The sequence below is a fragment of the Chelmon rostratus genome, chromosome 1 (assembly GCF_017976325.1).
Source record: "Chelmon rostratus isolate fCheRos1 chromosome 1, fCheRos1.pri, whole genome shotgun sequence".
In the NCBI taxonomy this organism is placed as follows: Eukaryota; Metazoa; Chordata; class Actinopteri; order Chaetodontiformes; family Chaetodontidae; genus Chelmon; species Chelmon rostratus.
The window spans coordinates 7,758,113-7,782,144 of record NC_055658.1 but is presented as its reverse complement, the minus strand read 5'-3'; the positions used below and the strand labels follow the sequence as shown (position 1 = coordinate 7,782,144).

At 42.0% G+C, this 24,032-nt stretch overlaps 1 protein-coding gene across 4 annotated transcripts in view; it reads right to left on the bottom strand.

Moving 5' to 3' along the window:
• The window catches only part of LOC121621934 (A-kinase anchor protein 13), a 98,254-nt gene that overhangs the window by 15,600 nt on the left and 58,622 nt on the right, over window positions 1-24,032 (bottom strand). For 3 of the 4 annotated variants that reach the window (XM_041958712.1, XM_041958793.1, XM_041958880.1), the window contains exons 12-29: window positions 22,445-22,803; window positions 20,562-20,609; window positions 18,142-18,319; window positions 17,586-17,688; window positions 14,637-14,679; window positions 14,294-14,405; window positions 11,821-11,980; window positions 9,750-9,817; window positions 9,569-9,635; window positions 8,728-8,878; window positions 8,370-8,482; window positions 7,712-7,858; window positions 7,008-7,264; window positions 5,984-6,109; window positions 5,454-5,571; window positions 1,873-2,121; window positions 1,678-1,754; window positions 6-187 (exon numbers count right to left, since the gene is read on the bottom strand). In XM_041958712.1, coding sequence (XP_041814646.1) covers window positions 6-187; window positions 1,678-1,754; window positions 1,873-2,121; window positions 5,454-5,571; window positions 5,984-6,109; window positions 7,008-7,264; window positions 7,712-7,858; window positions 8,370-8,482; window positions 8,728-8,878; window positions 9,569-9,635; window positions 9,750-9,817; window positions 11,821-11,980; window positions 14,294-14,405; window positions 14,637-14,679; window positions 17,586-17,688; window positions 18,142-18,319; window positions 20,562-20,609; window positions 22,445-22,803 — 2,558 coding nt within the window. The remainder of the gene's footprint in view (window positions 1-5; window positions 188-1,677; window positions 1,755-1,872; window positions 2,122-5,453; window positions 5,572-5,983; window positions 6,110-7,007; window positions 7,265-7,711; window positions 7,859-8,369; window positions 8,483-8,727; window positions 8,879-9,568; window positions 9,636-9,749; window positions 9,818-11,820; window positions 11,981-14,293; window positions 14,406-14,636; window positions 14,680-17,585; window positions 17,689-18,141; window positions 18,320-20,561; window positions 20,610-22,444; window positions 22,804-24,032) is intronic. The other variant, XM_041958962.1, reaches the window with a different exon arrangement.

The window sequence follows — 24,032 nt, the reverse complement described above, 5'->3', positions numbered from 1 at the left end:
CTTACATAGACTGCATGGCTTCCTGGATAAGCTGCATCCAGGTGTTGCGCTCATCCTTCGAGCTGGCCAGGACCTCCATCATCTCTGGCTTCTCGATGCCTGCTGTGATGAGGAAGAGGCCGCGCTCTTCGTTAGCGACCTCCCTCACAATCAGCTTCTGGAGGGAGATGACCGTGGAGCGCTGGTCCTACAGAGAGAGGATGATGGGGAAAGGGGGGGTTGGTGGAAGCGACAAGGGAGGAGAATGAAAAACAAGATGACAGTGGGAGGGTCGAGGGGGACGTGGGAGGAGGGAAGGCAAATGTTGAGGATGGGGAAACGATGGTAAAGGCAGGAAGAAGGGTGGGTTGACGCGTGAGGGAGTGAAAAGGAGTAGAAGAGGTAGAGAAGGAGGATAATTATGAAAGGAGGGAAGAAGGGACAAGGAAAGAAACAAGTGCAGTGAAGACAGAGAGACAGAAAGAAGGAAGGTCAGTTAGCATAAAGGAGGATTATAGGAGGAGCGAGCAATTGGGTGATAGAGAGGGAAGAATCATAGAGATGTGGAAAAAGGGGAAAGACACCAACAAAATGAGACTGAGATTGTGGTTAATGTTATCCACATAATAGTCAGCTGACTTCTAGAGCCTCAGCAGTCCTTAAATCTTTAAGGCTGCCAATACTGTAAAGCACAGTTTAGTGTGCTAACACCACAAACCACTGTTTCATTTCTGCTCTACCCAGTAAAACTCTGAAATTATAACCACTTCCCAAGGTTTTTCCTGCAATCTCTTGTCTGAGGTTTCAAGGATAGGTTCAGAATGTTTGAGTCTGCCTTCCTACTGTGACGATGCTGTTAAAAGAAAAACAGGAAGAAAGTCTGCAGCCATCGTTCTGTGTAGAAATGCATTTAAATCAAGAAAAATCAAGTGAGTATCGTTCAAAGAGTCTTCTTGTAAAATATTCTACTGCAGCTCAGCAGAGGAAACACTGTCTTTGGAGAAAAAAACATGGAGTTCATACTAAAAAGACCAACTCTGTGTGATACCCACTTGATTTGGCTCTAACTTCTGGAACCTCATATTAGCCACATGTAGCTTCACAGGAATACCTTCTATCTTCTGTGCAGGTGACTTCCGAACTAATTTCTACTGGCTACCTGTACTGTTGGTGAACTGAAGCTTCTTCTGCCCAAAACTCGAGCTGGTTCACATGGCTGTGATTAATTAGGCACCACATGTTATTCCTCTTTTCAGTGTCAACAGCCTCAACTCAAACATGCCAAGGCTTTTTTAATGATGGATGGGATTATTATGCCACAGGCCTGCCTGTTTAAACTCCCCCTACTGTGTGTGTGTGTGTGTGTGTGTGTGTGTGTGTGTGTGTGTGTGTGTGAAACTGTGAGCCCTGTAAGCATTAAAAAAAAACACAACTCAAACCTATATGACTTATCACAGTCAGGTTAGATGCCGAGGGCCAGAGCAGCTTTATGAGGTGCAACTAGCTAGCTAGCTAGAGCCAGGCAATATTACACAATGGGAAAACTAAGCAGGCCCGCTAATGCTAACAACAACAACAGTGGGATAGGAAAATATGACAACCACATATCTGACTGTGCTCATAAGATCTTTATTACTGGAGGGATGGAGGGAAAGAGAGAGAACAGCAGAAGGAAGGAGAGAGAGAGAGAGATCCTACCAGCATGGCGAAGACGTATTTTTGATCTTTCTCTTGGAGGAAGACGAAGACATCTGATAGTAGCAGAGCATGGACATCTGGAGAGCAGCCAGGAAAAAAGTAGTTGTGGTTGGATGAGTGAAAAGTTTCCAAAAAATTCCAAACGAAATTGACATATTTACAGAGATGTTGACAAGAAAATATGTGACTCCCTACCCTTTAGTCTTCCCTGGCTGTTCTTCAGCTGCAGCACTCCATCGTGGATCAGCCTCCTCCTCAGCAGATCTTCCCTGGCAAAAATCTGACCACTCTTCATCATCATGATAGATTTGCTGTCCATGCGGCAGTGGAAGTCCTTCAGACGACGTCTTTTCTCGTGCTCGTTCACCTTGCTATCAACCGCTGCGATCACCTCTTTCACAAGCCGAACAGAGTCCGTCAGGTCGTCATAGTCTTCCTCGCCTTCTGTGTTCGACATGACATGTGAAGAGAGGTTAGACAGGCAGCAGAGTAGCAGTCTGGCATTGAGAAGAGAGTCTCAGGTGGGCTAGTAATCAAAAGTCACTATCAATTTGTTTCACTCTATAGAACAAAAAGCAGAGATTTTAAAGGTTTCATTTGTATGCAGGTTTTTATTTCTGCTTCCAACCAGCAGGAACACAAATGCAGAGAAAAGCCATTGTTGCAAGTCCATTTGGTGATTTAATGGCTCCAAACCAACATACTTGACCAAGATGGGTAGAGTGGCACAGCTGAGGAGGTGTTTATGCACAGCAGAAGGTGCAGTGAAATTTCAGTACCCATTCTGGCCTTTATCTGTGCCTGCATTTCCACTCTCTCCCTCGCTGAGAAACCTCCTACTGCAAATACCACTGCAGAGATGAGTGAAAGCCTGTTCATGGTTTTAGTTGGTGGAGCTGGACGCACAGACATCTTTAAAGTCACTTAATCTCCTTTCATATGTGTTGAGGACATAATCTTCTCTCCTACCTGTGTAATTTGAAATGCGCTCTGACTGAGCAGCCCTTGTGGTCCACAAAATTGCGAATACTTGTTCCGACAGTCCTCTTTCTTGAGAGAGGGACAGCGGTACTTTCCTCTAGCAAGATGACTGTATCTCAAAAATATACACTGTACCATTGGACCCATTTATCTTATCTGTACAAGTCACCTAACAGTTTCTCCTCGTTTGGTAATTACAGTAGATACTCTGAAGACACTTACACACAAGTGTTCAAAAATCACTTCTCCTTTTTTCTGAAAGAGTTAATTCAATATAGCTTCATGGGATTTCAGGATGTACAGTGTAAATATGCTTCAGGAAGCACACAGATGATTACCTAGTTCATGGCACTGATTTCAGTTTATGCCACTTTTAAATGTGTTATGGTCGTCAAGGAGCAAGTGTTGATTATTCAATTGACGGATATTTGGGTCACAAGATGGCAGAACAGATGAAAGGAAAATGGAAAAATCTAAACCTGACCTGCAGTTTTGCTGCTGATCAGCATATTGGGGCCGTGGCGTTCTTGCTCTCAGTTTCTCACTTGTTGTTGCCTGTTACATATTTCTCTTCTTTTAAATCTACTCCATCTGAACAGTGTGGGTGTGGCTTGATCAAGCTGTATTGACTTGCACTGGCAACATAAGCATAACAACCCCACATTTATCAGATTTTGATTCAAATGTTGATTAACTGTGACTGATACACAGAAATACATCACATCTGTCAGACTGAGGCCCGCCCACTACAAATTAGCAGGAGGAGCACAAAGAAAAACAGCACAGGAATATCTCAAGAGAAATAATTCAAACTGCTCTAACTTTGTCACAAACTGTGTGCTTATGCAGGACCCCACTGTTTAGTATAAGAAGCTGATTGATAATAGGTTTTCAGTATGTTTAGAGAATAAATCAGCGTTTTGAGGAATATGTTTCTTCACTTTCTTGTGAAGGTTACATTAATAGATTAATGCACACTCGTGTCTGTGTGGGGAAATGAAGCTTTGTGCAGCAGGCGGTTAGTTTAGCTTAGCACAAAGACTGGAAAAGGGCGAAACTGCAAGTCTCTGTCCATAGGTAACAACATCTGCGTAGCAGCACCACTAAAGTTTACTAATTAACTAACTTCTCATTTAATCCATATGAATAGTGTGAAAATGACAAGTTGTCAGTTTACAGGGGTTTCTGTGTTTTTCACCTTTGGATGGAATCAGAGTAGCAATTCATATTTAGCCAAAAAATGGGAAGAGTGACAGCACTGTCACACCCAACTCTATGCAAAAAACGAAGTGAAGAACTGTTCCTTTATATTTATGTCCATGTAGTTGAATTTTCTGTAGGTGCTCTTCTCTCAGTCTGTTGAGCGCCTATCGCTGCTCATTCTAACTATATGGCTCTTCTAGTTATCCAGAATAAAGTGCATTTAGAGGCCACCAGTCACCAGTGGCCCGTAGGTCTGCACACTGAGAAAAGCCCCACAGTTAATATGTCTCTGATATACATTTTGTGTATTTGGCACATAGGTGTTGGACTGAAAATGGAATATTTTTCCCTAAAGTGGAATATTTTCCTCCTGTGGCTGTTGTATTTCAGTGCACCTGAGCACCAAAAAACTGCTTCTAACTTATAAGTGTGTTATTTCCACTATACTATCAAAGTTGGCAGGAGAGAGTCTTCTTAAAGCACCTTGGGGATTAAGTCAGAGCTCCCCATCCCACATAGAACTATAAACAGGCTTTGGGGAAGGATTAGAGAGAAGGTACACAGTGGGAGGCCAGCTGACGAGAGCTGTTTTAAATCAGATATAAATATGGTGGGAAATATTTCAGCTCCTCAAAGTATGATTGATCTATTATCCTAAAACACCCATTCAACATGTGATTGCATTTTAGTAAACTGTGTGAAACCATGTGTGAAGAAACGAGAAGAACTGATGAGCTGCTGTACGAGATGGTTACATTTTAGACCATTTAGGTAAATGTGTCTAATCTCATGATCAAATTGATGCAACAATATCAACGTAGCATGTAGAATGTTTGTGGTCGTAGTAAAAAAGGGATTGTTTAAATGTGGACACTGTATTTGATCTTGTTGTTCGCAAATGTATTTATGGATTTGACAAACATTGCAGTGCAGTGCAAAAATATGCATCTCAACAGGTCTCAAAACTTCACTTTCTTAAAAGAGAAGCACCTTGTTGAAATGTTTAGATGTGGTTTGAACTCCAAGTCAACTTGATTCTCTAATGATCTATAAGCCAGCAACATCTTCTTGATACTAATGCAAAGAGTGGCCTTATTCTGTCTTGTTTTCTGTCACTTGTTTATGGTAGAACCAAGTATAATTAAAACACCCCACTTGCAGAAAGTTTCAAGTTGAGGAAAAAACTCAAACTTTGGACTGAAGGAAAGATTTTTCCTTTAGTGCTGTCAAGTCTATGGCTTTAAAACTCACTCTTTTTAGCTTTAAATTGAGGGTTAGAATTAATGTGCTCTGATTAGTGAATGCTTTGTTTTGTATATTTTAGGCAAGGTGGAGTAGAGACTTCAAAGTAAATAAAATACCATGAATGAAAGACACAATTAGGAACTAACAAGTAATCTCTCTACATTTGTCTGATACAATGCATCTGAATATGTTTTAAATCATAATATGGTATTGGTATAAAGTATATTTCACTCATCTACGTACCTATTAATTGTGTGTTTGTTTCTTTCCCCAGATCAACTCATATTATAGTACACACACATTAACAGCATGGATGACCGGCGAGAAGAGGCTGACATGAAGCTAACCTTTGGTGTGCTGTAGCATTCTCTGAATCAGCACCGGGTACTTTGTTATCCTCTGGGTTACCAGCAAGATGCATTCTGGGATACCAAGCCTCCGCACGATACTGCTGCTCATCTTTTTCTGCAAGAAAAAATAGCAAGTACTTTAGTAAAATGTGCCCACACAACAGGTGCCTCAAAACAAGGTGAGGTTTCAAATAACCCCTGGGAAATCTTACCGCTCATTTGCTCTAAAAAATATAGTAATAACACCCACGAAGGTGCTTGCTGTAATCACGGATGTGAGGGTTACACAGACATAGAAGACGATACGCAGAAATGATAGAACCACTGACGTTTCAAAGAACAAACAAGATAGTCTCAGGGATAATATGGCTTTTATACAAATGTTTCCAATACATGCATACGAAAGACTAAAAAAACTAAAATAAAAGGAAGGCAGAACAAGGTGGCTGACACAATAATGAACACAACTAAAAAACAGACAACCAGATACATGATAAGCATATGAAGGGCTGAAATGCAAGTCTTACTTTGATAAAGGCCTTAAAGCGTTTGTCTTTGCTCAGGAGGTCTTTGTAGAAGTTTACGGCTTCATTGTGGCGGCTGCAGAACCGTCCGTAAACCCTCTTCATGCTTTCGCCATTCAATCCTGAGAACTAGAGCAGAATTTAACAAGCATGAATACAAAAAACAAACCCTGGTAAAGCTAAGATAGAAAGCTAGCACTGCATGTACTAAGGCTTTCATTTCTATTTGTAATTCATACTCAATTGTTACATTTCATACAAGAAAAGACAATTCAATTCAAAGACCATGTAACTTTCCATTAGTTTGCAGTGTTTCCATACAGCATACTAAGACATTGGCATTAGCTAAGGATTCAAACCACTGACATTATCTTTCCCAAATCTGAGGACTGCTACCTTTAACAGTGGTCCTGAAACTGGGAAACAAGAGTCGACAGTCACGCTTGCAGCTCTTTGAGGCTATAAGACACAGCTGTGCTTAGAGCTAAATACTTAAACTGCTAATGCTAACATGCTGATGTAAAGTTTTTCCATGTTCACCACATTAGTTTAGTGTGTTAGCATGCTAAGATTTAGTAATTAGCATTAAACACAAAGTACAGCTGAGGCTGATGAGAATTTCATTCGCTTTGCAAAAAGGTATTTGGTCACAAACCAAAGTACTGAACAAACTGAAATGTTGACCTGGGGAAAAGTCACAGCGTCACCACAGTCAGTGGGATTTATCTTCTGAGGACCATGAATGGGAGTACAACATTTCATGGCAATCCACCCAATAATTGTTGAGATATTTTAGTCCTGATCAAAGTGGTCACCCATCCTACTAACAGAGTGGAGACTTTGTTTCTAATGCACATATTTTGCTGTTGATACTCTCTTCAGATGAAATAGTGAATATTTGAAGCCTCCAGGCCTCCTTCACTACCAACACAAGCAAAACGGCCTCGAAAGAGACAAAAATGCAATTCATATTGTGGTATTACAATTTTAGGACCTTCATCCTCATCACACCAGCCCCCCCATTTACCTGGCTGACCAGGATATCTCCTATCCTGTTGATGATGAAACCTCCCTCCAAGCTACCACCCTCCAGCTGGCTCTCCCTCTTCCTCTCCAGGAGGCGGAGGAGGTGCTGCGTGTGGAGCTCCAAGAGTTCATCTAAAGCTGGGAACAGCTTCTCCACCGTCTGCAGCTCCAGCTGCACCTCTTTCTGCAGGCCTTTGCTGTAGACTTCTGACATGATGCGCAACGTCCGAATGTGATGCATTTCCGTCTGCATCAGCTCTGAAGGTCGTACAATGAAGTGAGACTTAGTGAGGAATGGCAAAAGCTAGTTTTTATTTCCACAAATCTATGTATCCATGCAACTCTACCTCGGAGGTCTACAAAGAGCTTCATAGAATTCATGACATCCAATTGCATGTCACTGCATACCTTGCATACAGTACATATATAGGAGTTAATACAAGTTATTGTACAGTTATTGCAGTTACTACAAACAGGTTCTAATGAAAAGCTTGAGGCATCTCAAGGACTTTCAAAACAAACAGAAACTATTGCATATTGCAGGGAGGTAAATTTGTAGCCTCAATAGACCATTGAGACCTGTGGATGTAACTTAAATCTAGACGACACTGAAATTAAGAAACATTTTTTTAACTTTCTAAACACTCCCTTACTTTTCCGTGAAGTGCAGAAATTTAAAAGCATATTTCAGTTAATCAGAAGTACCATATATGACGTCCTGTCTCTTCACCAGCTCTTTGTCCAGCTGCTGCAGGTACTGCTGCTCCACACCTAAACTCCATGAGTCAGCTTCCAGCTCCTTAGCCTCTGCCTCAAACTCCCCCATCAGCTGCCCGTCCATCATCTCCGTCCCTGCACCAACAACACAGCTTGCACTCACAGTCTGAAGCTCACGTCATGGTTTCTGTAACATTTTCATTATTTTTGAAATAATATCTCCTTTCTGTTTTACTGAGAAATTGTAACTTCAAGGGAAGGGGCTTATTTTAGAATATCTGTTTATGGTGCTCTAGTTTACATGAATACATTTTTGTTTGACATTAGCTTGTAAATAGTTACTTCGTAAAAAAAGCAATTCCAATCAAGATCTATGAAAATGTGCTGTATCCCATTCCTGTATGTCCTACATTTTCCTGAATTATTCACTCACACTAACAATGCAGTTTTGTGTTTGTGTTGATTATTTAATTCATTCACATTAGAAATAAGTCTAAGTTTTTTTTATATTATTAGTATATTGTTGATATATTGTCAGATTTTTGTAAAGAAGATGTTTACTCAGTTTTTCAATCAGAGGCTCCCAGCTGATCGGCAGCTGTAATGGGTGGTCAGATTAGTGGTGTGTATGTGTGTGTGCACTGACCTTCATCTGTGAGTGATTCCATGGACTCTGTGACCTGGTTGGTTCTGTTGAGGGAGTCAGTAGACTGGGAGAGATACCGCAGGCCTTTAATGGGCATCTCATCAAACACAGGACTGAATGAAGAGACAATAAAACTGATATGAATAGCTATTTTTTTTATAGCCACTTACAACCAAAAACACCCATTACGATGTTGAAGCTCACATGGTGTACTGTAGGCGCGGTGGTTACATAAAAAGTTATCAGAAAAGACAATCTAATAAAAAAAATGGCCACATACTGGTCACACACACACACACACACACACACACACACACACACACACACACACACACACACACACACACACACAGCTCACCCAGCGATGTTGCTTATGGAGAGACTTTTCGAGAGGTTGTTGCCATGGAAAGTCATGATGCTGGTGTGTCTCCGTGACGATGGGATCATCAGGGAAGAATGGTCTTCAGGTGACAAGATGGCCGACCAGGGGCGCTCCCTCGTCCCACCAGCTGGACCCCAGATAGGTATAATAGAGGAGATAAGCATCGTACTAATTACTGTGTACTATATGAAAAAGTAGGCAGGTCCTCACTAGCAACAAGAAAATAACTACACTCTATCATTTTCATTTACAAAGCTGCCTCAGTATATAAATGTGAAACCACTGCTCACCAGACCCAACTTGGGAAGAGTGCCCTCCACTACTCACAAATGGAATGAATTACAGAGGATCTGAAAACTTGAGTGTCTCATCCCACTGGCTGAGTTTAAACTCAAACTTCAAATCTATTTAAAGAGATTCTGTGATGTGTCTCTCTGATGCTGGATGTGCCTTTGTTATGTCTGGCTGCATTTGTTTTTCTTCCTGTTGCACTCAGGTCTCTCTTTCAAGAGATCTTGATCTTCATGATACTATCTGATTAAATACAGGTTATGTGTACATATACAGTTGAGTTCATGGCAGCCTGCAAACCTTCCCACAATCGAATCGGGATCATAAGAGGGTCCCTGCGGAACCCTGGGAAAGCTGGGGTTTGGTTTAGCTTGTTATCCCCAAATTTACTGTAGTCTTTTTTTGTCATATTTTTCTCTTTTTAACAATAAATTTATTTTGTGGCGGGAAGACAAGACATAGAAATGAAGTACCAAAAATTAGCAATGCAGGTAATGCAGATTTATTAGAAATCTGAGTGACTCACATTTGTTCCTCATCGTGACAGTTGGAAAAGAGCTTGAATCTGGCACTGCAAACTGCTGTTTGGGCAACTAGCCAGAGAAACAGAGAATAAAAGCATAAATGAGGAGCTCAAATCAATATTGGCTGCAGGACAACAGAATACTACAGAATCAGTGGCGGAGTTACTCTGAGGGAACTTTTACCTTCATCTTCACCTTGGCACAAACAGGCAGGCTGTCCCTGCAGCCCTTGTGGACGGAAGCATTACAGTCTGGAAAGAAAAAGCAACAGAACGCTCAGTGAATACTACAAGCATAATGGGGGAGGTGGTGGGGGTGTGTGGAAGGTGGGGGCTAGAAATTCTGACTGGTTTTCATAGCCGGCCAGGAAACTCCACCAGCCCACTAATGAAAGCCAGACTGGAGCAGAGCATGTGATGCAATCGAGGGGTAATACTGCTCATGGACGAAGGAGAAAAAAAGAGATAGACTGAGGAATGACACACACACACAAACACTGAATTGCATGGGAAATTTTCAATTATGTAAACATTCCCAAATCACCATGGAACAAGGGTCATCATTCAAGATTGCTAAAATAAGATCTGCTCTGGGATCTGATCTCACTGAGTCAATCAAAGACAAAATTTTCCCTGTACCATCCTTTAAATTTCATGCTTTATTTCGCAAGAGTTGACTTTGAAGCAGAAACCTGTCATGTTTACTGTACATACAACTCAAAAAAACAACTGAAGCGGTCGATCAAGCGAAGTGTCAGCGAGAGGAACAACCATATCTGGTCATGTCAAAATCTAGCTTCACAACAAGGCTGCACCAAGTTTCCACTAACTTTCAAGAAGGCATTTTTCTTATAGAGAGAAGTGCTTTAAACAGACATGTTGCACAAGTGAAACCCACAAGCCCACTATCAGACCGTGTCACCATGCATGCAACATTTCCGTTCTTGGGATTACATCAACACACTTACACTCTCAGTCAGGGTGAGAAAACAATCTTGTGTAACTCAACAAATATAGAAAGGCAGCAACACTTTCAGGGTTAGGGGTTCCACTTCCACCTATCACCTGAAACATGTACACGCGTACTGTAAAAAATAAGAGAAAAGATGCGTATAAAAGTTTCCGCCTAGCAGATTTTGTGATATATCTAATTATGACCCGCTCAGTAAAACCAGTTTAAATTCCTGCAGTGTTTTTCTCCTCTTAAATGGTTTTATTGGGTAATTCACTGCTTTTTGTGGACGTCCAACTAATTCCAGCTAATCTCAGACAAAGGATCGCTGTATTCGTCTGTTGAATGGACACCGGCCAGACATCTGCAAGTACAAACCTCCCAAAAACACCATCAGAACCGTCTCTGGCTCCAACAATCCGAACCAGACCAACTGAATACAACAAGAGCTGTTGTTGCCAGTCTATTTGAGGCAGATTGTGACCATTGAGAGGATCGCTGTGATCTGTGATCCAGAGCTGGTTTCTCCTTTTTAGGCCTTTTTGGGGTTGCGCCAAAGGCTTGTGCAATAAACTACATCCTCTTTAGAGCTGCTGCTGCTTCAGTGAAAAACAGTGCAAAAACTGTTTTGTTGTCTGTACTGAAAGTCTGACTGGATTACATTAGAAGTGGCCGTTTAGACAGTTTCACTCCTTCAAACTAATCATGACGCAGCTTCAGCCAAATATGAGTGATTCTGCTGGGCTGAACCTCTTTTCTTGACATTACAACACATACACACACACACACACACGCTATGTATAAATTACATATACTGTACATCATTAAGGTTTTCTGATCATTTTAAATCTGTCTTTTCTATTATGATCAGCTGACAAACAAACAAAATTAAAAAAAAAAAGTTATTTGACCATAAATCAAACTCTTTATTTGCATATGTGGATATATCTATAAATCATATGGTCCAAAAGTACTGACGGAGCCTTTACGGAAAGTTGATATGACCTCCTACACAGCATGATTCATGCCTGATGATGTATGTGCACTAAGGGGCTTTTCTCACTATCGCTTTTTTTCTCCCTTCAGAATATTCAGCATAGCTTGTACCTAGCAATGCAGAGAGCTTCACTTGTTGTCCAATTAGAAATGAATTAACAATACGATGAATTATTTTAATAACGGATCACGACACTTAATGGGCTTTGATTAGACTTAAATCTGTGACAAGCAACGAAAGAAAAAAAACAGAATGAAGGACAATGCAAAAGAAAAGATAATGAAATGAACAGATAAAGGTACTTACGTGTGCAATGGTAAGCATCCTTGCTGTTGAAAGCCTTATTGCACTGGGAGCACTGGGCTGCCTGGCTCGAGCTGACTGGTGTGAATAGATGACCATTAATTGCCTTCTTGTCCTTCTCTTTGCTGTCCTTCTCTTTCTCTTTTTTCTCTCTGTCCTTTTCCTGCACGGGTGAAATCATCACAGTCAGGAACACACACACACAAACACACAAACCATACCAGGAGAGGAAGGCCACTTGAGCTCAATAAGTACTTCAACTTTTTTACCAGCCAATCAGATGTTCAATAAGAGTGTGCTTAGTTACCTGCAGAGTAAAATAAACGTACCAGACACTGACAAAATGTCTCAGCATCTCAGCGGCCAGTTGCTTATGTTAAGTTCCAATCTGAATCCAGCAGAGCGACATTATTACTCTGATGTACAACACAGCAGGGGTCTTTGCATATTAAGTGATGCATTATTTATGCTGACAACAAACTGTCTCATTAAGAGAATATTTTAAATGTAGTGGCTCTTTGTTTCAGGCGGTCTTTGCTTCATCTAAAGACAGTGGGATTTTGTTACTAAAACTCTGATATTTCATATATTTTTGCAGGAATACTGGCAGAGGTTTATAATGCTGGCAGAACATAACGACTGTGGCAAACAGCTACCAATTACAGTGAGCATTTCTACCAAAACACAATCAATTTCATGTTACATATTGTGTCGTTTTCTCAGCTACAATGAGGCCCTTATGCAAGTTGTCTTATGATGAGGATGCATCTGCAGGATGCATGACTACTGACGGAGACATGTTGTCTGGAAATCAAATCCTTGACCTTTTGATAACAGGGCCGTCTCTCTGCTGCCTCCGTATTCACGGACAAGGTCATCCTCAGCTGTTGGTCATCTCTGTACACTGAGCTGAATCACAATCCCATAAAGTGATGCCGAGAAGAACAGAGCCCTTATTCTGTTGGACTTACATCACAGAGCCTCCACCCAAACCCAGAGGAAATGGGAAAATGGAGTTTCCAGCTCGTTTTAATGGCCGGCCCTGGGCCTCATGGTTTGAGGGGACCACAAAGCTCTGACATACTGGAGCTCACTTTGTTCAGTTGCTTCAAGATACCATGAGGCTGACTGGAGCACAGCAAGCCAGCATGTTTAGTAGCCATTACAACACTTGGCATTCATTCCCACTTCCTGCAACAACAGCTATCTAACCAAAGGTGAAACACATCGACAAACTTCTATAAACTAGAGGCCTAATAAAGTACTCTTCATCACAGCAACCTTCTAAGAAGCATTTGCTGTTATGTTTCCTGTTAGAAAAAAATATTCAACATATTGGAAAAACACAGGAAGCGAAGACGATTCTCAGCACATTTCTTTTGGCTGCGAGCATTCACAACAGGAGAAGTAATCTCTCGTGACATCTAAACCAGAGATTTAAGCAAAAAGACATTCTAGTGAAACATAGTGCAACAAGGCAATGACTTCAATGGGAAACGACAAGAGCCCAGAGGGGAACACCGGCCACTTTTAACATGATATTGTGACAGTCTCTTTCACTACAATTTGACTGGGAAACCAGAGTGTTCTGTTAGCCTACCTCTAGCCAGCCTTTCCATCTCAGTGAGAAGCCATGGCTCCCTGTGAATCTCCTGTACAACATCCCTGGCTGTGGCTCAGCGACTGAAGCTACTACTGGCACTGAGGCGCCATCAGGAAAGCAGCAATGAGGAAGTGACTGGCTCGCTACAGGAGGTGTTACTACTGCAATGACCCTTCAGTCTGGCACAGACGTTAACTCAAAATAGCACAAAGCAGAACCACTTCCAGAACATTCAGACTTTGAACACTGCACAGAAACTGTATGTGTACAGATTATTCAAAAGCAAATACTAATAATACAAAACAACTAAACATAGGATATGTGGATATTTTTAAGACGAGATAAGTTTTAAGGTGGTGTGTGACAGATCTGCAGTTGATGAGGTAGGTGTTTAGGATGTAGGGGGAGTTTCCTGACGTAGCTCTATGTTAGATGACTTTGACCCAATGTTACACCCCAGACTCACACCTGAGATTAAAAAGTGTTGCAAGCTCAAAATCAAACCTACTGGGAAAACCTGAAGAAGGAACACTGACTTCTGTAATGCAAGATACAGATACTGCTCGCCCTAAAACATAACAGACTGACAGGTTCAGAGGGCGACGGAAGAAGACGCATGGGGCAGCTCCCAGTGTGACCGTGTGTTAACATGTGAATGTTCAGTAGAGTGATGCTGAAAGCCAGACTGGAAAAAAAGTTTAAGGAGGACTTTTTATGAAAGTAACAAACCCAACCCTGTGTGTTACCAAACCCACAGTGCACAAGGAGGCCTTGCTCCGAGAAACAGCAAACTAAATAGCACCTACTGAAATATAGAAAATATACCTTTCAAGTCTTACCACACTTTTATTACAGATGATAAAAAAGTCTCACCCTGGTCTTTTTGTACATCTTGTTCTTGAGGTAGCTGAAGGTCCGGCCGACTTTCGTCACACTCTTTCCCTCAGTGTCGCTCCGCAGAGGGCCAGGCTCCTCCTCTGATATACTAGTACACACACACACATTTAATATGATCCTCAAACAGCTGCAATCACAAGGCTCACCTGTCCACACATTCTAAAAAAACAGTTCTTTATAGCACTATAAAGGTTCCATGGAGAACCATTCGGCTGCTTACAAGAACATCTTGCACAGTTTCTTTATTGGACTGTAAAAGTCCCGGCTGCAGTAAAAAAAACTGCTTTCTGCTAATGTATATGTGCAGAGGTGGACTAACCTGTATGCTAGTGACCCAGAGGTGCTGGAAAACGACCTCATACCTGGAAAGAAACAGGCAGGTAGTAAGCAGTAGGACAAAGATTCAGGAAATACAGGACAGGGTTTTTTTTCTTAATTCACTGAATTTGTCACCTCAGGTTGAAATTCTCCTTCCTCGGCATATTCAAAGTGGTGAACAACTCATTATCGTCCTTTCCCTGCATATACAGTTAGTGAATGACCTCACTGACCTGACAACGTGTCTACATAGGACTGTCAGTTCCAGTCCTAGCTGCAAGAATCAGGCGGAAAATTCAATAATCCACACCCTCCTGTCCTTCAACAGCTTATGTCCTTGAGCACGGTATTTAGCATTTAGCGTCTATCATTGAAGCTGTGTAGAAGCCAAAAACAAAAAGACTCTGGCACTGATGATGGTGACCAGCACCGAGGCCTGAAGCTGAAGTACAGCCTTTAGATCTAATGCCACTATTGGCTGCTAGATACTGGCTCCAAGTAAATCTCTGGTTGCACAGACATCCAACCTCATGGACTAGAAAGAATACAAAGTCTTTTTTTCCCCACAAGACATTATGGACTCAATACCGAGTCACATTTCATCTGTTATGAGTCTTGGCTATTCACACAAAGCCATGATGGTTGTAGCTAGCTTGTTCTACACAAGCTCCATCCAGCCTCCTCAGTTATTCAGGTTTGGTTTTCCAAATGGTCCATCAACGGCCAAAATGTTGGTATTTTTTCTATTAATCTTTGACTTTGTATTTTTCATTTGACTGCACATATAATCGAAACATGGAATGAAAGCATACACTGCAGCCTTTGCCAAATAATCACCACAGAGTCTGAACTTATTTGGTATCAGTTAAATGTAGGCGTGCAACTTTTTAACTCTGCTTCCTTCTAAATGGTCTTTTTTACCCAATATTATGACGTATATGCTAATGTGCAAAGCTTTGCTTTCCTGTGCTGCATCAGAAAGTCAAACCCAAAACAGGATAATGAGGGCAAAGTTTGGCAAGGAGACAGAGAACACTAATGGAAAAAATCTCACAGATAAGAAAAGGGAAGGCTCAGTGTCTGTAACTAAAGGTGACAGGCTCACATTTATCTGGAGGGAAGAGAGGGCTTCCTCCGCTCACCTGCGGTGTTTATGGTTATTATTTTTCCTCTTTCTCTGGTGGTTGTGTTACATTTTTGCAAACAAAGACTAATCTAGGTAAAGGTCAGCTAAATATTGGGCTGGGTGGGGGTGGGGGGCAGGAAAAGCCAAGGTCTTATTTAATGTCATCAACAGGAATTATTAACACAAAACTTGCAGCCTAGGTGAGAGGTGGTTTTCTACACCAATGATTTTGCTACAAGCTCATTCTAATTGCACATTCATGCTATAAGCAGCTTAATATCGGCAGTAATTAGTGGTTTCCTACTGACAAGTTTGTTGCAGCTGAACTTTTGGACTTCATCACACCTCAGCATCTAGTTGTGTTCAGGCTTAAAGTGCACATATTTCTGTTACTGCAAAAGCTTATATATAACAGAGAGCACTCACCCAACACAAAACTGGAAACACTGAAAGGTCAAGGCCGCATGTTTATGCATAATTTCTTAGGATATTCAATACAATGCATTATGTATGTTTTGTGATGGGATATCATGATTTAGTAGCAGCCGACCTTGTCTACATTTATTTGAGTGATTCCTGAAAACTTCTGGCACCTCAAGAAAGGGAACATAAAGATCTCACTGTTTTTTCAGGTTACAGGTAGGCACATAACACAACTACATAATATAATACTACTTGGATAACATCTGAGAGCGTTTACAGATCGTAACTGTGTTCCTTGATGTGATCCCGAAACACAACTTCTGTTGGGGTGCATTCATCACCACGTGAACAGGACCCTTTTGAGCAGGACACGCCATCATTTATATTCACGTTGTGAACAGTAATGACTCTGGGTTACAGTCCTTTGGGGGGGGGGGGGGTCCAGACTTTAACACGAACAGCTACTGTTCTGACATCACAGCTAATTTCTACTGCAGCTAAGTTTTACAGTACATTACTTACTCAAGTTATCCTCATCATCGCTAGATGAAGAGTCCCCATAAACGAACTGAGACTTTGATTTGGTGAGGATGGGGGAAAGGTTGAAAGAGAAGGAAATTCGCCTCTTACGTCTCAGGCGTCCCACTGCTGGGGCGGTCAGGAAGGAAAGAACCACAGCAGGAATGGATCACTTACTAAAATTAACCAACTTTAGAATAACAGTGAGGACGAAGGAGAAACTTTAATACCTGACACATTAACCGGTGAAGAAATCAAGAAATCTTTTAAAGGCCCTGCACACTCAAATAAGTGTTTCCACGCTCAGGCTGACACTGGTGGAACTATGCTGGAATTACGTCAGGCCACCAAACTTAATGAAACAATAATAATGATGAAGGTGTAACCTTTTCCACCCTAACAGGTGCAACAGAATTAATCACAGAGGGTCAAACAGATGTGCATGTAGCCCAGTGTGTACACACCCACAGGCAAATAAGCATTAGGCAAATAAGTAGCCTACACAAGACTGTGGGTGTGTAGGGCCTTTAGAGAGCTGTGAAAATGGGTACTTATTTAACTACCTTTCTATTGTATTTGTCACTGTTGGGAGGAAAACAGTGAAATCTACATTTTGTGTTACTTTTCATAAAAAGTTAAAATTCTCTTTACACTCTAAATGTGCTCCAACTGCACACTAGACTGAGTATGAAAAAGGAGCATGTGGAGTACACACAGAAATACACTTAAAGTTTTAGATATTTACGTATTTATTGACTCATTTAGCATCCTCAAGTTGTGATTTTGGTGTGATTTGGTCAGAAAGATTCAGTGTTACTCAGTGGATTGGTAATTGTACATGGGTGGTAAAACAGAGAGGCAGCCTCACAACTTGTCACTCACCATCAATGTCTCTCTGGCTGATGGCGAGCATGGATACAGACTTTGTGAGGGGCAGGGTCATGGGAGGACAGCCGCTTCGCAGAGGCCGATACCGCCTTGATTTCTGGAGTGTGAGACACAAGGCTGAGTCAAACATAGTGCACGGCAATGTGAAAAAAGGACACTAAACCAGGCAGAGATAATATGGAACAAAACATTACCAGTCACTAAACTGGAAACAGGAACAACAAACTTAAAAGGGAAACTACACAAATGAGTTGTGATGTTGTGTTCACAATTTGTTTTAATTCAATGAGAGCAGAGAGAAGCCGCCTGAGGAAAGTGATGTTTATTAATTCTTACTAATCCTCAAACTGACAAGTCTCAAAGTTCCCCTGACTGTTTATAAGTCTTGTTTATGCACAAGCAAATCCATTTTTCCTCTCATGTGAATTAGGCTGAGGATGTTTTTAAGGATCCCTCAGGGCTGATTGCGTGACAGCATGAAGATATGACATCTAGAGGACAAAAATGATGGTGCGTGTGCGTGCATGTGTCTGTGTGTGTGCTAGCTGACCGGGTCGTGTAGTCTGGATTGTTCCCCCAGCTCCTCCTGCTCCTCTGTCAGAGAAACCAGGGAGCCCCTGTCATCACTGTCATGCCGGGGCATCCTTAAAGGCTCCAGGATTCGGGGCCCTTGGGTGGTGGGACCCCTCAGCTCCTCCTGCCCACCACTGAGCCCCTCCAGGCTGTAGCTGTGTGGACAAACAGAAGTCAGAGGTGACCTCAGAAAAGAAGGAATGACTGTACTGTATGCATATGCTCCACTAGTTCTACTTCTCTGGACTGTTCATCACAGCTTTCTGGTTACACACAGCTACCAGTGCATCGAACACAGACACATACAGACATGCACACACGCACCTGTTGACACGCACACACACACCACACACAGCTGGTCCTGCACAGTGTTTAGTCAGCTGAGTTATCACTGCGCTTCTGAGCAGATTTACAGCTGAAGCATCGGCAAATGACTTCCAACATCAGCATCAGCATAGAGAGGTCTGCAGCTGTGATTTACAAACCCAATTACATCGATCTATGACTGGAAATAAGAGGCCTTGAAAAATCCAATACAATGATTATGGAGAGGAAAACTACAGCTACATTTCAGGATGAGCTATGCTACACAGCTGCAGCTCTATTCGCTTCAGGACAGAGTCGGCGATGGTTATAGCTCCAGCAGTAAATCTCTGTTATCTCCAGCCCTTGGCTTTGCATGGCACTCTATTATCCAGCACATCATCAGTCCAACGCATTCAAACATCACTAACCATAACCGGACCAAAAGAATCATGACTTGGTGATTATCAGTGACCAGCATGGAGCAGCACTCACCTATCCTCAGGGCTGTGAATGTAGATGACTATATCTGTCATATGAAGGCCTGCTTTCTGCCAGTATTATTGCATGCTACCCTACAGAGCCACGAGGTCCTCCGCACTGAAACATGAATAACACCAGCAGCTGTTGCAGCTCTCTGCTGTAGGAAGCAACAGACTGACAGACTGGGCAGGGCTTTCACACACTCACAAAAACACATGCACACAGGCATATATGCCCTCTAAACCCAAATGCAAAATCAAACGGCATGTAAATACACCCTATTCAAAGTAGGTCAGAAAACACACACACACACACACACACACACACACACACACACACACACACACACACACATACACACACATACATACACACACACACACACACACACAGAGTACCTGAGGGAACTAACTACTTTCACACCATGACTACGGGCAGCATCAGGACGGCACCAGCTGATGCTAACAGTGTGAGGTGGAGGGTTAGTCAAGAGACGAATGGAGATTGAGATAAAGAGGAGTGATGGGAAGCAAGTATGGCAGAGTACCAGTGAAGCCGAAAGAGGAGGATGTGAAAAGGATGTAGTTACAATGATGTTGGAAGAGAGTGACGATGTTCTGGCATTAGTGGACTATTGCTCCAAGTGTGTACATTTCTCATTGTCAGACATCAACACTGTAAATGGGTGTGAGTTCATCCCTGCTGCAGTGTTGTGGTAATATCAAGAAGACAGAGAAATAAACTTCAAGCCCACAAATGCAATACTATCAGAATAGCCTAGATGCTATTAACAGTGATAAAACTACTGTTGTGGCGGCTATTGCTTTTGTGTGAAGATGGTTGGAGCAGTGGCCTCTGACCACAAGAGCCATGTCTCACTCACAGCCGGAGAGATATAGAGGTGGACTGATATCATTGGCCATTATTAGCTAATCACAGATATAGTTGTACCAGCATATATGTCACCTGATAAGTGACAGCACAGAAATGTTAAAGATATAGTTTGATGTAGGTCATTTAGAAACAGTTTTGTCCACCAGAGAGTACTGACAACTTCACTTTTCAACCATAAAATTTCCCATCATGGTCTAAATTCTCAAACAAAATCTAGAAAATCTAGAACAATTCTGCATAACACAAGCACAACTTCCATCCTGTTTTTACTGCTGTGGCACACCGTCTTCTCCAGGACTGAATTCAAAACTCCTCTGATACCGTGACAGTCTTCAAAAAGTCCCTACAGGAATTTATTACAAAAAAATTAAAAAGCAATGTTGTCTGTTCTCAGTATCTAGCCAAGTCAGTCCTCTGAGCCTCCAGAGCTAAACTCGCCTCCTTCCGCGTGGCTGCCTCTTATTACTGCTGCAAAACAAAACACCAGTGTGTCTCAACCATCTATTTGTCACAGTGTTTCTCACACATTCTGATGAGTGAAAAGAGAGCAACATTTTTCAGCACAGTTGCCTGCAGGGACAGAGCGCAATGCAGCAGTGGTTCAGCAAGCATATATTAAAAAGTGGGAGATCCACACAGGCTACACCTACGTGAATTTGCCACTACATGTCACCAAGCAACAAGTAAACCTTAGCAATACATGAAGTGAATCAATACCTTCTCCTGTGGAAGCTTGGCTTCCCATCACCAGGGCTACGGATGGAGCTGGAGACGATGGATGAGACAGACAGGAAGTAATGGATGATGGGTGAGATTAGTTGGGATATGAGGGGATGGCAGGTCAATAAGAACATAATAAATGAATGAATAAACTATAGTATTTTCTGATGGAATTGTAATCTTTTAAGTAGGTCTGCTATCTATGGGCACTATTGTGTGTGTATGAGCTCTGAGGCACATGCCAGCATGTTGGAAGAGTGATTAGAAATGGCATTTGTCCAGATTAATGATCTTAAAGGACTGGTTAGAGATCCTGGGAAATACTCTTATTGGGATTCTTGCAGAGAGTTAGATGAAAATATTGATGCCACTATCATACTGTATGTCCATTAAATATGAAGCTGGAGCCAGGGGATGGTTATCTTAGACACCAAGCACAAAGATCAGAGAATGAGGGAAACAGCTAGTCTGGCTCTGTCCATAGACATGAAAATCCACCTACTAGCATATCTAAAGGTCACTATCTAAATTAAAAAAAAAAAAAAAAAAAGACAAAAGTGTAAAAATGACAATTTGTGTTTTTACTGGGGACTATGTGCATAACTATTTCTTGGTCAGAGGCAGTGACTTCCTGGAGTTGCTAACAACCTCAAAGTGAGATCAAAACTCAAAGGTGCACCAGGTCTTCAAGAAATAGTCTCATAAAAAACAAAAATGGCCATTTTTACACTTTCTGTACAGATTTAACAGGTGCCCTAACGTGTATAACAGCTGCTAGCTGTTTCCAATCTTTATGCTAAGCTAAGGCAACCGGCTGCTGGCTAGAGCTTCATATTTATCATGCAGGCACCATCCTCTCGTCTAACTTTCAGCGAGAAAGCAAGTAATCAGATTTGTGTGACTAAATGTGACTAAACAGTAGGAGGCAAATTGTATAGTGGTGGTGGTGATGGCATGGGTTTGTCTCACTAACTGCCATTGCGTTTATTTTCCTATCCCTCCACATGTACAAGATACTTCTACGGTCACAGAAATTTCACAGTCCTTATGCTTCACACAGCATGCACCTGTAGCAGCAGGAGAAACCTTTCTCTAAATGTTTGTTTAATCACTTTGTGTGCTTCGTATGTGCTCCAGGTGCCTTGTGCATTTAAAAAAAATGCACCTCCAGTCAAAAAAATAATTCTTCTTGGCATTATTCATTACACTGTAAAGTAAGACTACAGGTGAGAGCTCATGGTAATGGTTCATTCTGCCCAACTTGTATACCATAAAAATAGCAGCTGATAAAAGTCTAAAGCACTTCTTTTTATGTTTATACTCCAACATCATGGCACAGGCCTTTTACTGCCAGTCAGTCTGTGACAGGCGACTGTTGCAGCACAGAAGACAAAATGATGTCAATGTCAAGGTCATGTTCTTAATGTGCTCAGTGTAAGTGTGTGTGAGAGTGTCAGGTCACACATGTTAACTGATGAATGCTGTTCATGTAAGTGTGAATGAGTGTGTGTATCTGTAAGTGTGCAAGTGTACGTACATGTGTTGGAGCTGAGGTGTGTGTCCCTGAGTTTTAATGTTCATGCATCTGTGTGTGTACAATTTTGGGAGCTCTGCACCCATGCCAGACAAATGGCAACACAGCTGCTCACAGCAGGAGGAGGAAACACTCAACATGGCACAGAGGGAGCAACATCAACAAGCCGTAAAAATACTGACATCTGCACGCATCAGGTCTACTGACATTCACTGACTAACACCAGACTAACACCAGCAGCCAAGTCACGGACAAAGAGTGACACTCCTATCTGACAACTCCATCCACAATGTCATCAGGAATTCTTCATTTTAAAGACATGATCTTGCCGCCTTCCCCTTCTCACCTCCTCTGGTTCATCTCTGCGTCTCCACCGTTGTTCTTTCCAGGACCCCAGCTGTGGCGGCGAAGAGGCGAAAGGGAGCGGATGCTGTTCCGGAGGAGACAAGAGCGGCGAGGCACCTCCGTCACTCTGTCTTTAGCCTCTTCTTCAGCTTCCCCCGCCCCTCCTCCTCCACAACTGTCTGGTCCTGCAGTGATAGTAGCCCCAGTCTGGATGCCCTCCTCTGGGCTCCAACTGCATTCCAGGCCCTGGCTGCCCTCAGGACTGGAGCTGGACGGACCGACGCTGGCGGTGTCGTCTGTGGACGAGCAGGAGACGGAAACCTCACTGGCACTGTCTCCTCCTGTCACTGGTTCATTGTTCTGCAGAGATCCAAAAATATTATTATTATTATTGTTATTATTATTATTCAAAAGCCTCACTGCCCAGCATCATGTGCCTTTGGGCAACTGTCAAAGAAAAGAAATATAAACTAAAAGTAAAATGATTTATCATGAGCCACAAGAACAGTTTCATTGATTCAAAAATGAGCGAAGTCAATGCCAAACTCTAATGAAATGTTGACTGATTTATTATTTCCCGCACCAGACGTGTGTAAAAATAGCCTTTTTCACTTCCATTCCACATTTAATCAAGGAGCACTCCAGTGGAAAGTGAACTATAGTCCAGTGCATTCTGCTCACAGAGCCATACAGGAAGTGGAACCATCCATTTACAGTAACAGGGGAATACTTACACTCCATAAGCCAATGTCCCTATTTTATCAGCAACATAGAAGAATAACAAGAATATAATGGGCCAGAGGAGAATGGAATAGAACAGAACAAAACAGAATAGAGGTCCTTCATATTATCACAAATTGTTGTTAATTACCAAGCCTATCACGTTATATATCCATCAGCATTTTTTCATTGAAGCATTGGATGAATAAGGAGAACGCTGGGGAGTCATTTAACCCGCAGGAATGGGATATAATGAGGACCAAATGGCAAGGCTTAGGGATAATGAGCCAGAGCCACTTTATAGCAACACTGACATTAAAACAAACACCAATAAATGATGGCAACCTTGTGAAAACAAACCTTTCCCAGGAAAATGTTTCTGAGTTACATACAGTTTTTCAAGGTTTATTCATCATTGTTACAGGACTGTCTTATTCATTCAAAGCCAAGACACTGGTTAGTAGCTAGTAGGCATACAGTGTGCATATGTACACGCACACACGCATGCATGCACACACACACACACATACACACACACTATTGACCTTGAACAGTCTTACCTGTAATATAAGCAATGAATAACACCACAAAAACAACCAGTACTGATAAATACTCTTTGGCCTGGATCTGGTGGGAAAGAGCTCCTGCACACACACACACAGGTATGGGTAGAGTCCATTTAGAGCTAATTTGTAGGTGTGAGCTTCAACTGGGCCTATTGTGCTGCCAGCTGCAGCGCGAGAGCCGAGCATAGAGCTGCTTCTGTTGGAGAGCTGAGAATGAAAGATCTGCTTTATGTTGTGGACATGACTTCCTCAGGGAGTGAGTGGATGCATGAGTTTGTTTGTGTGTGCGTGTGTGTGTGTGTG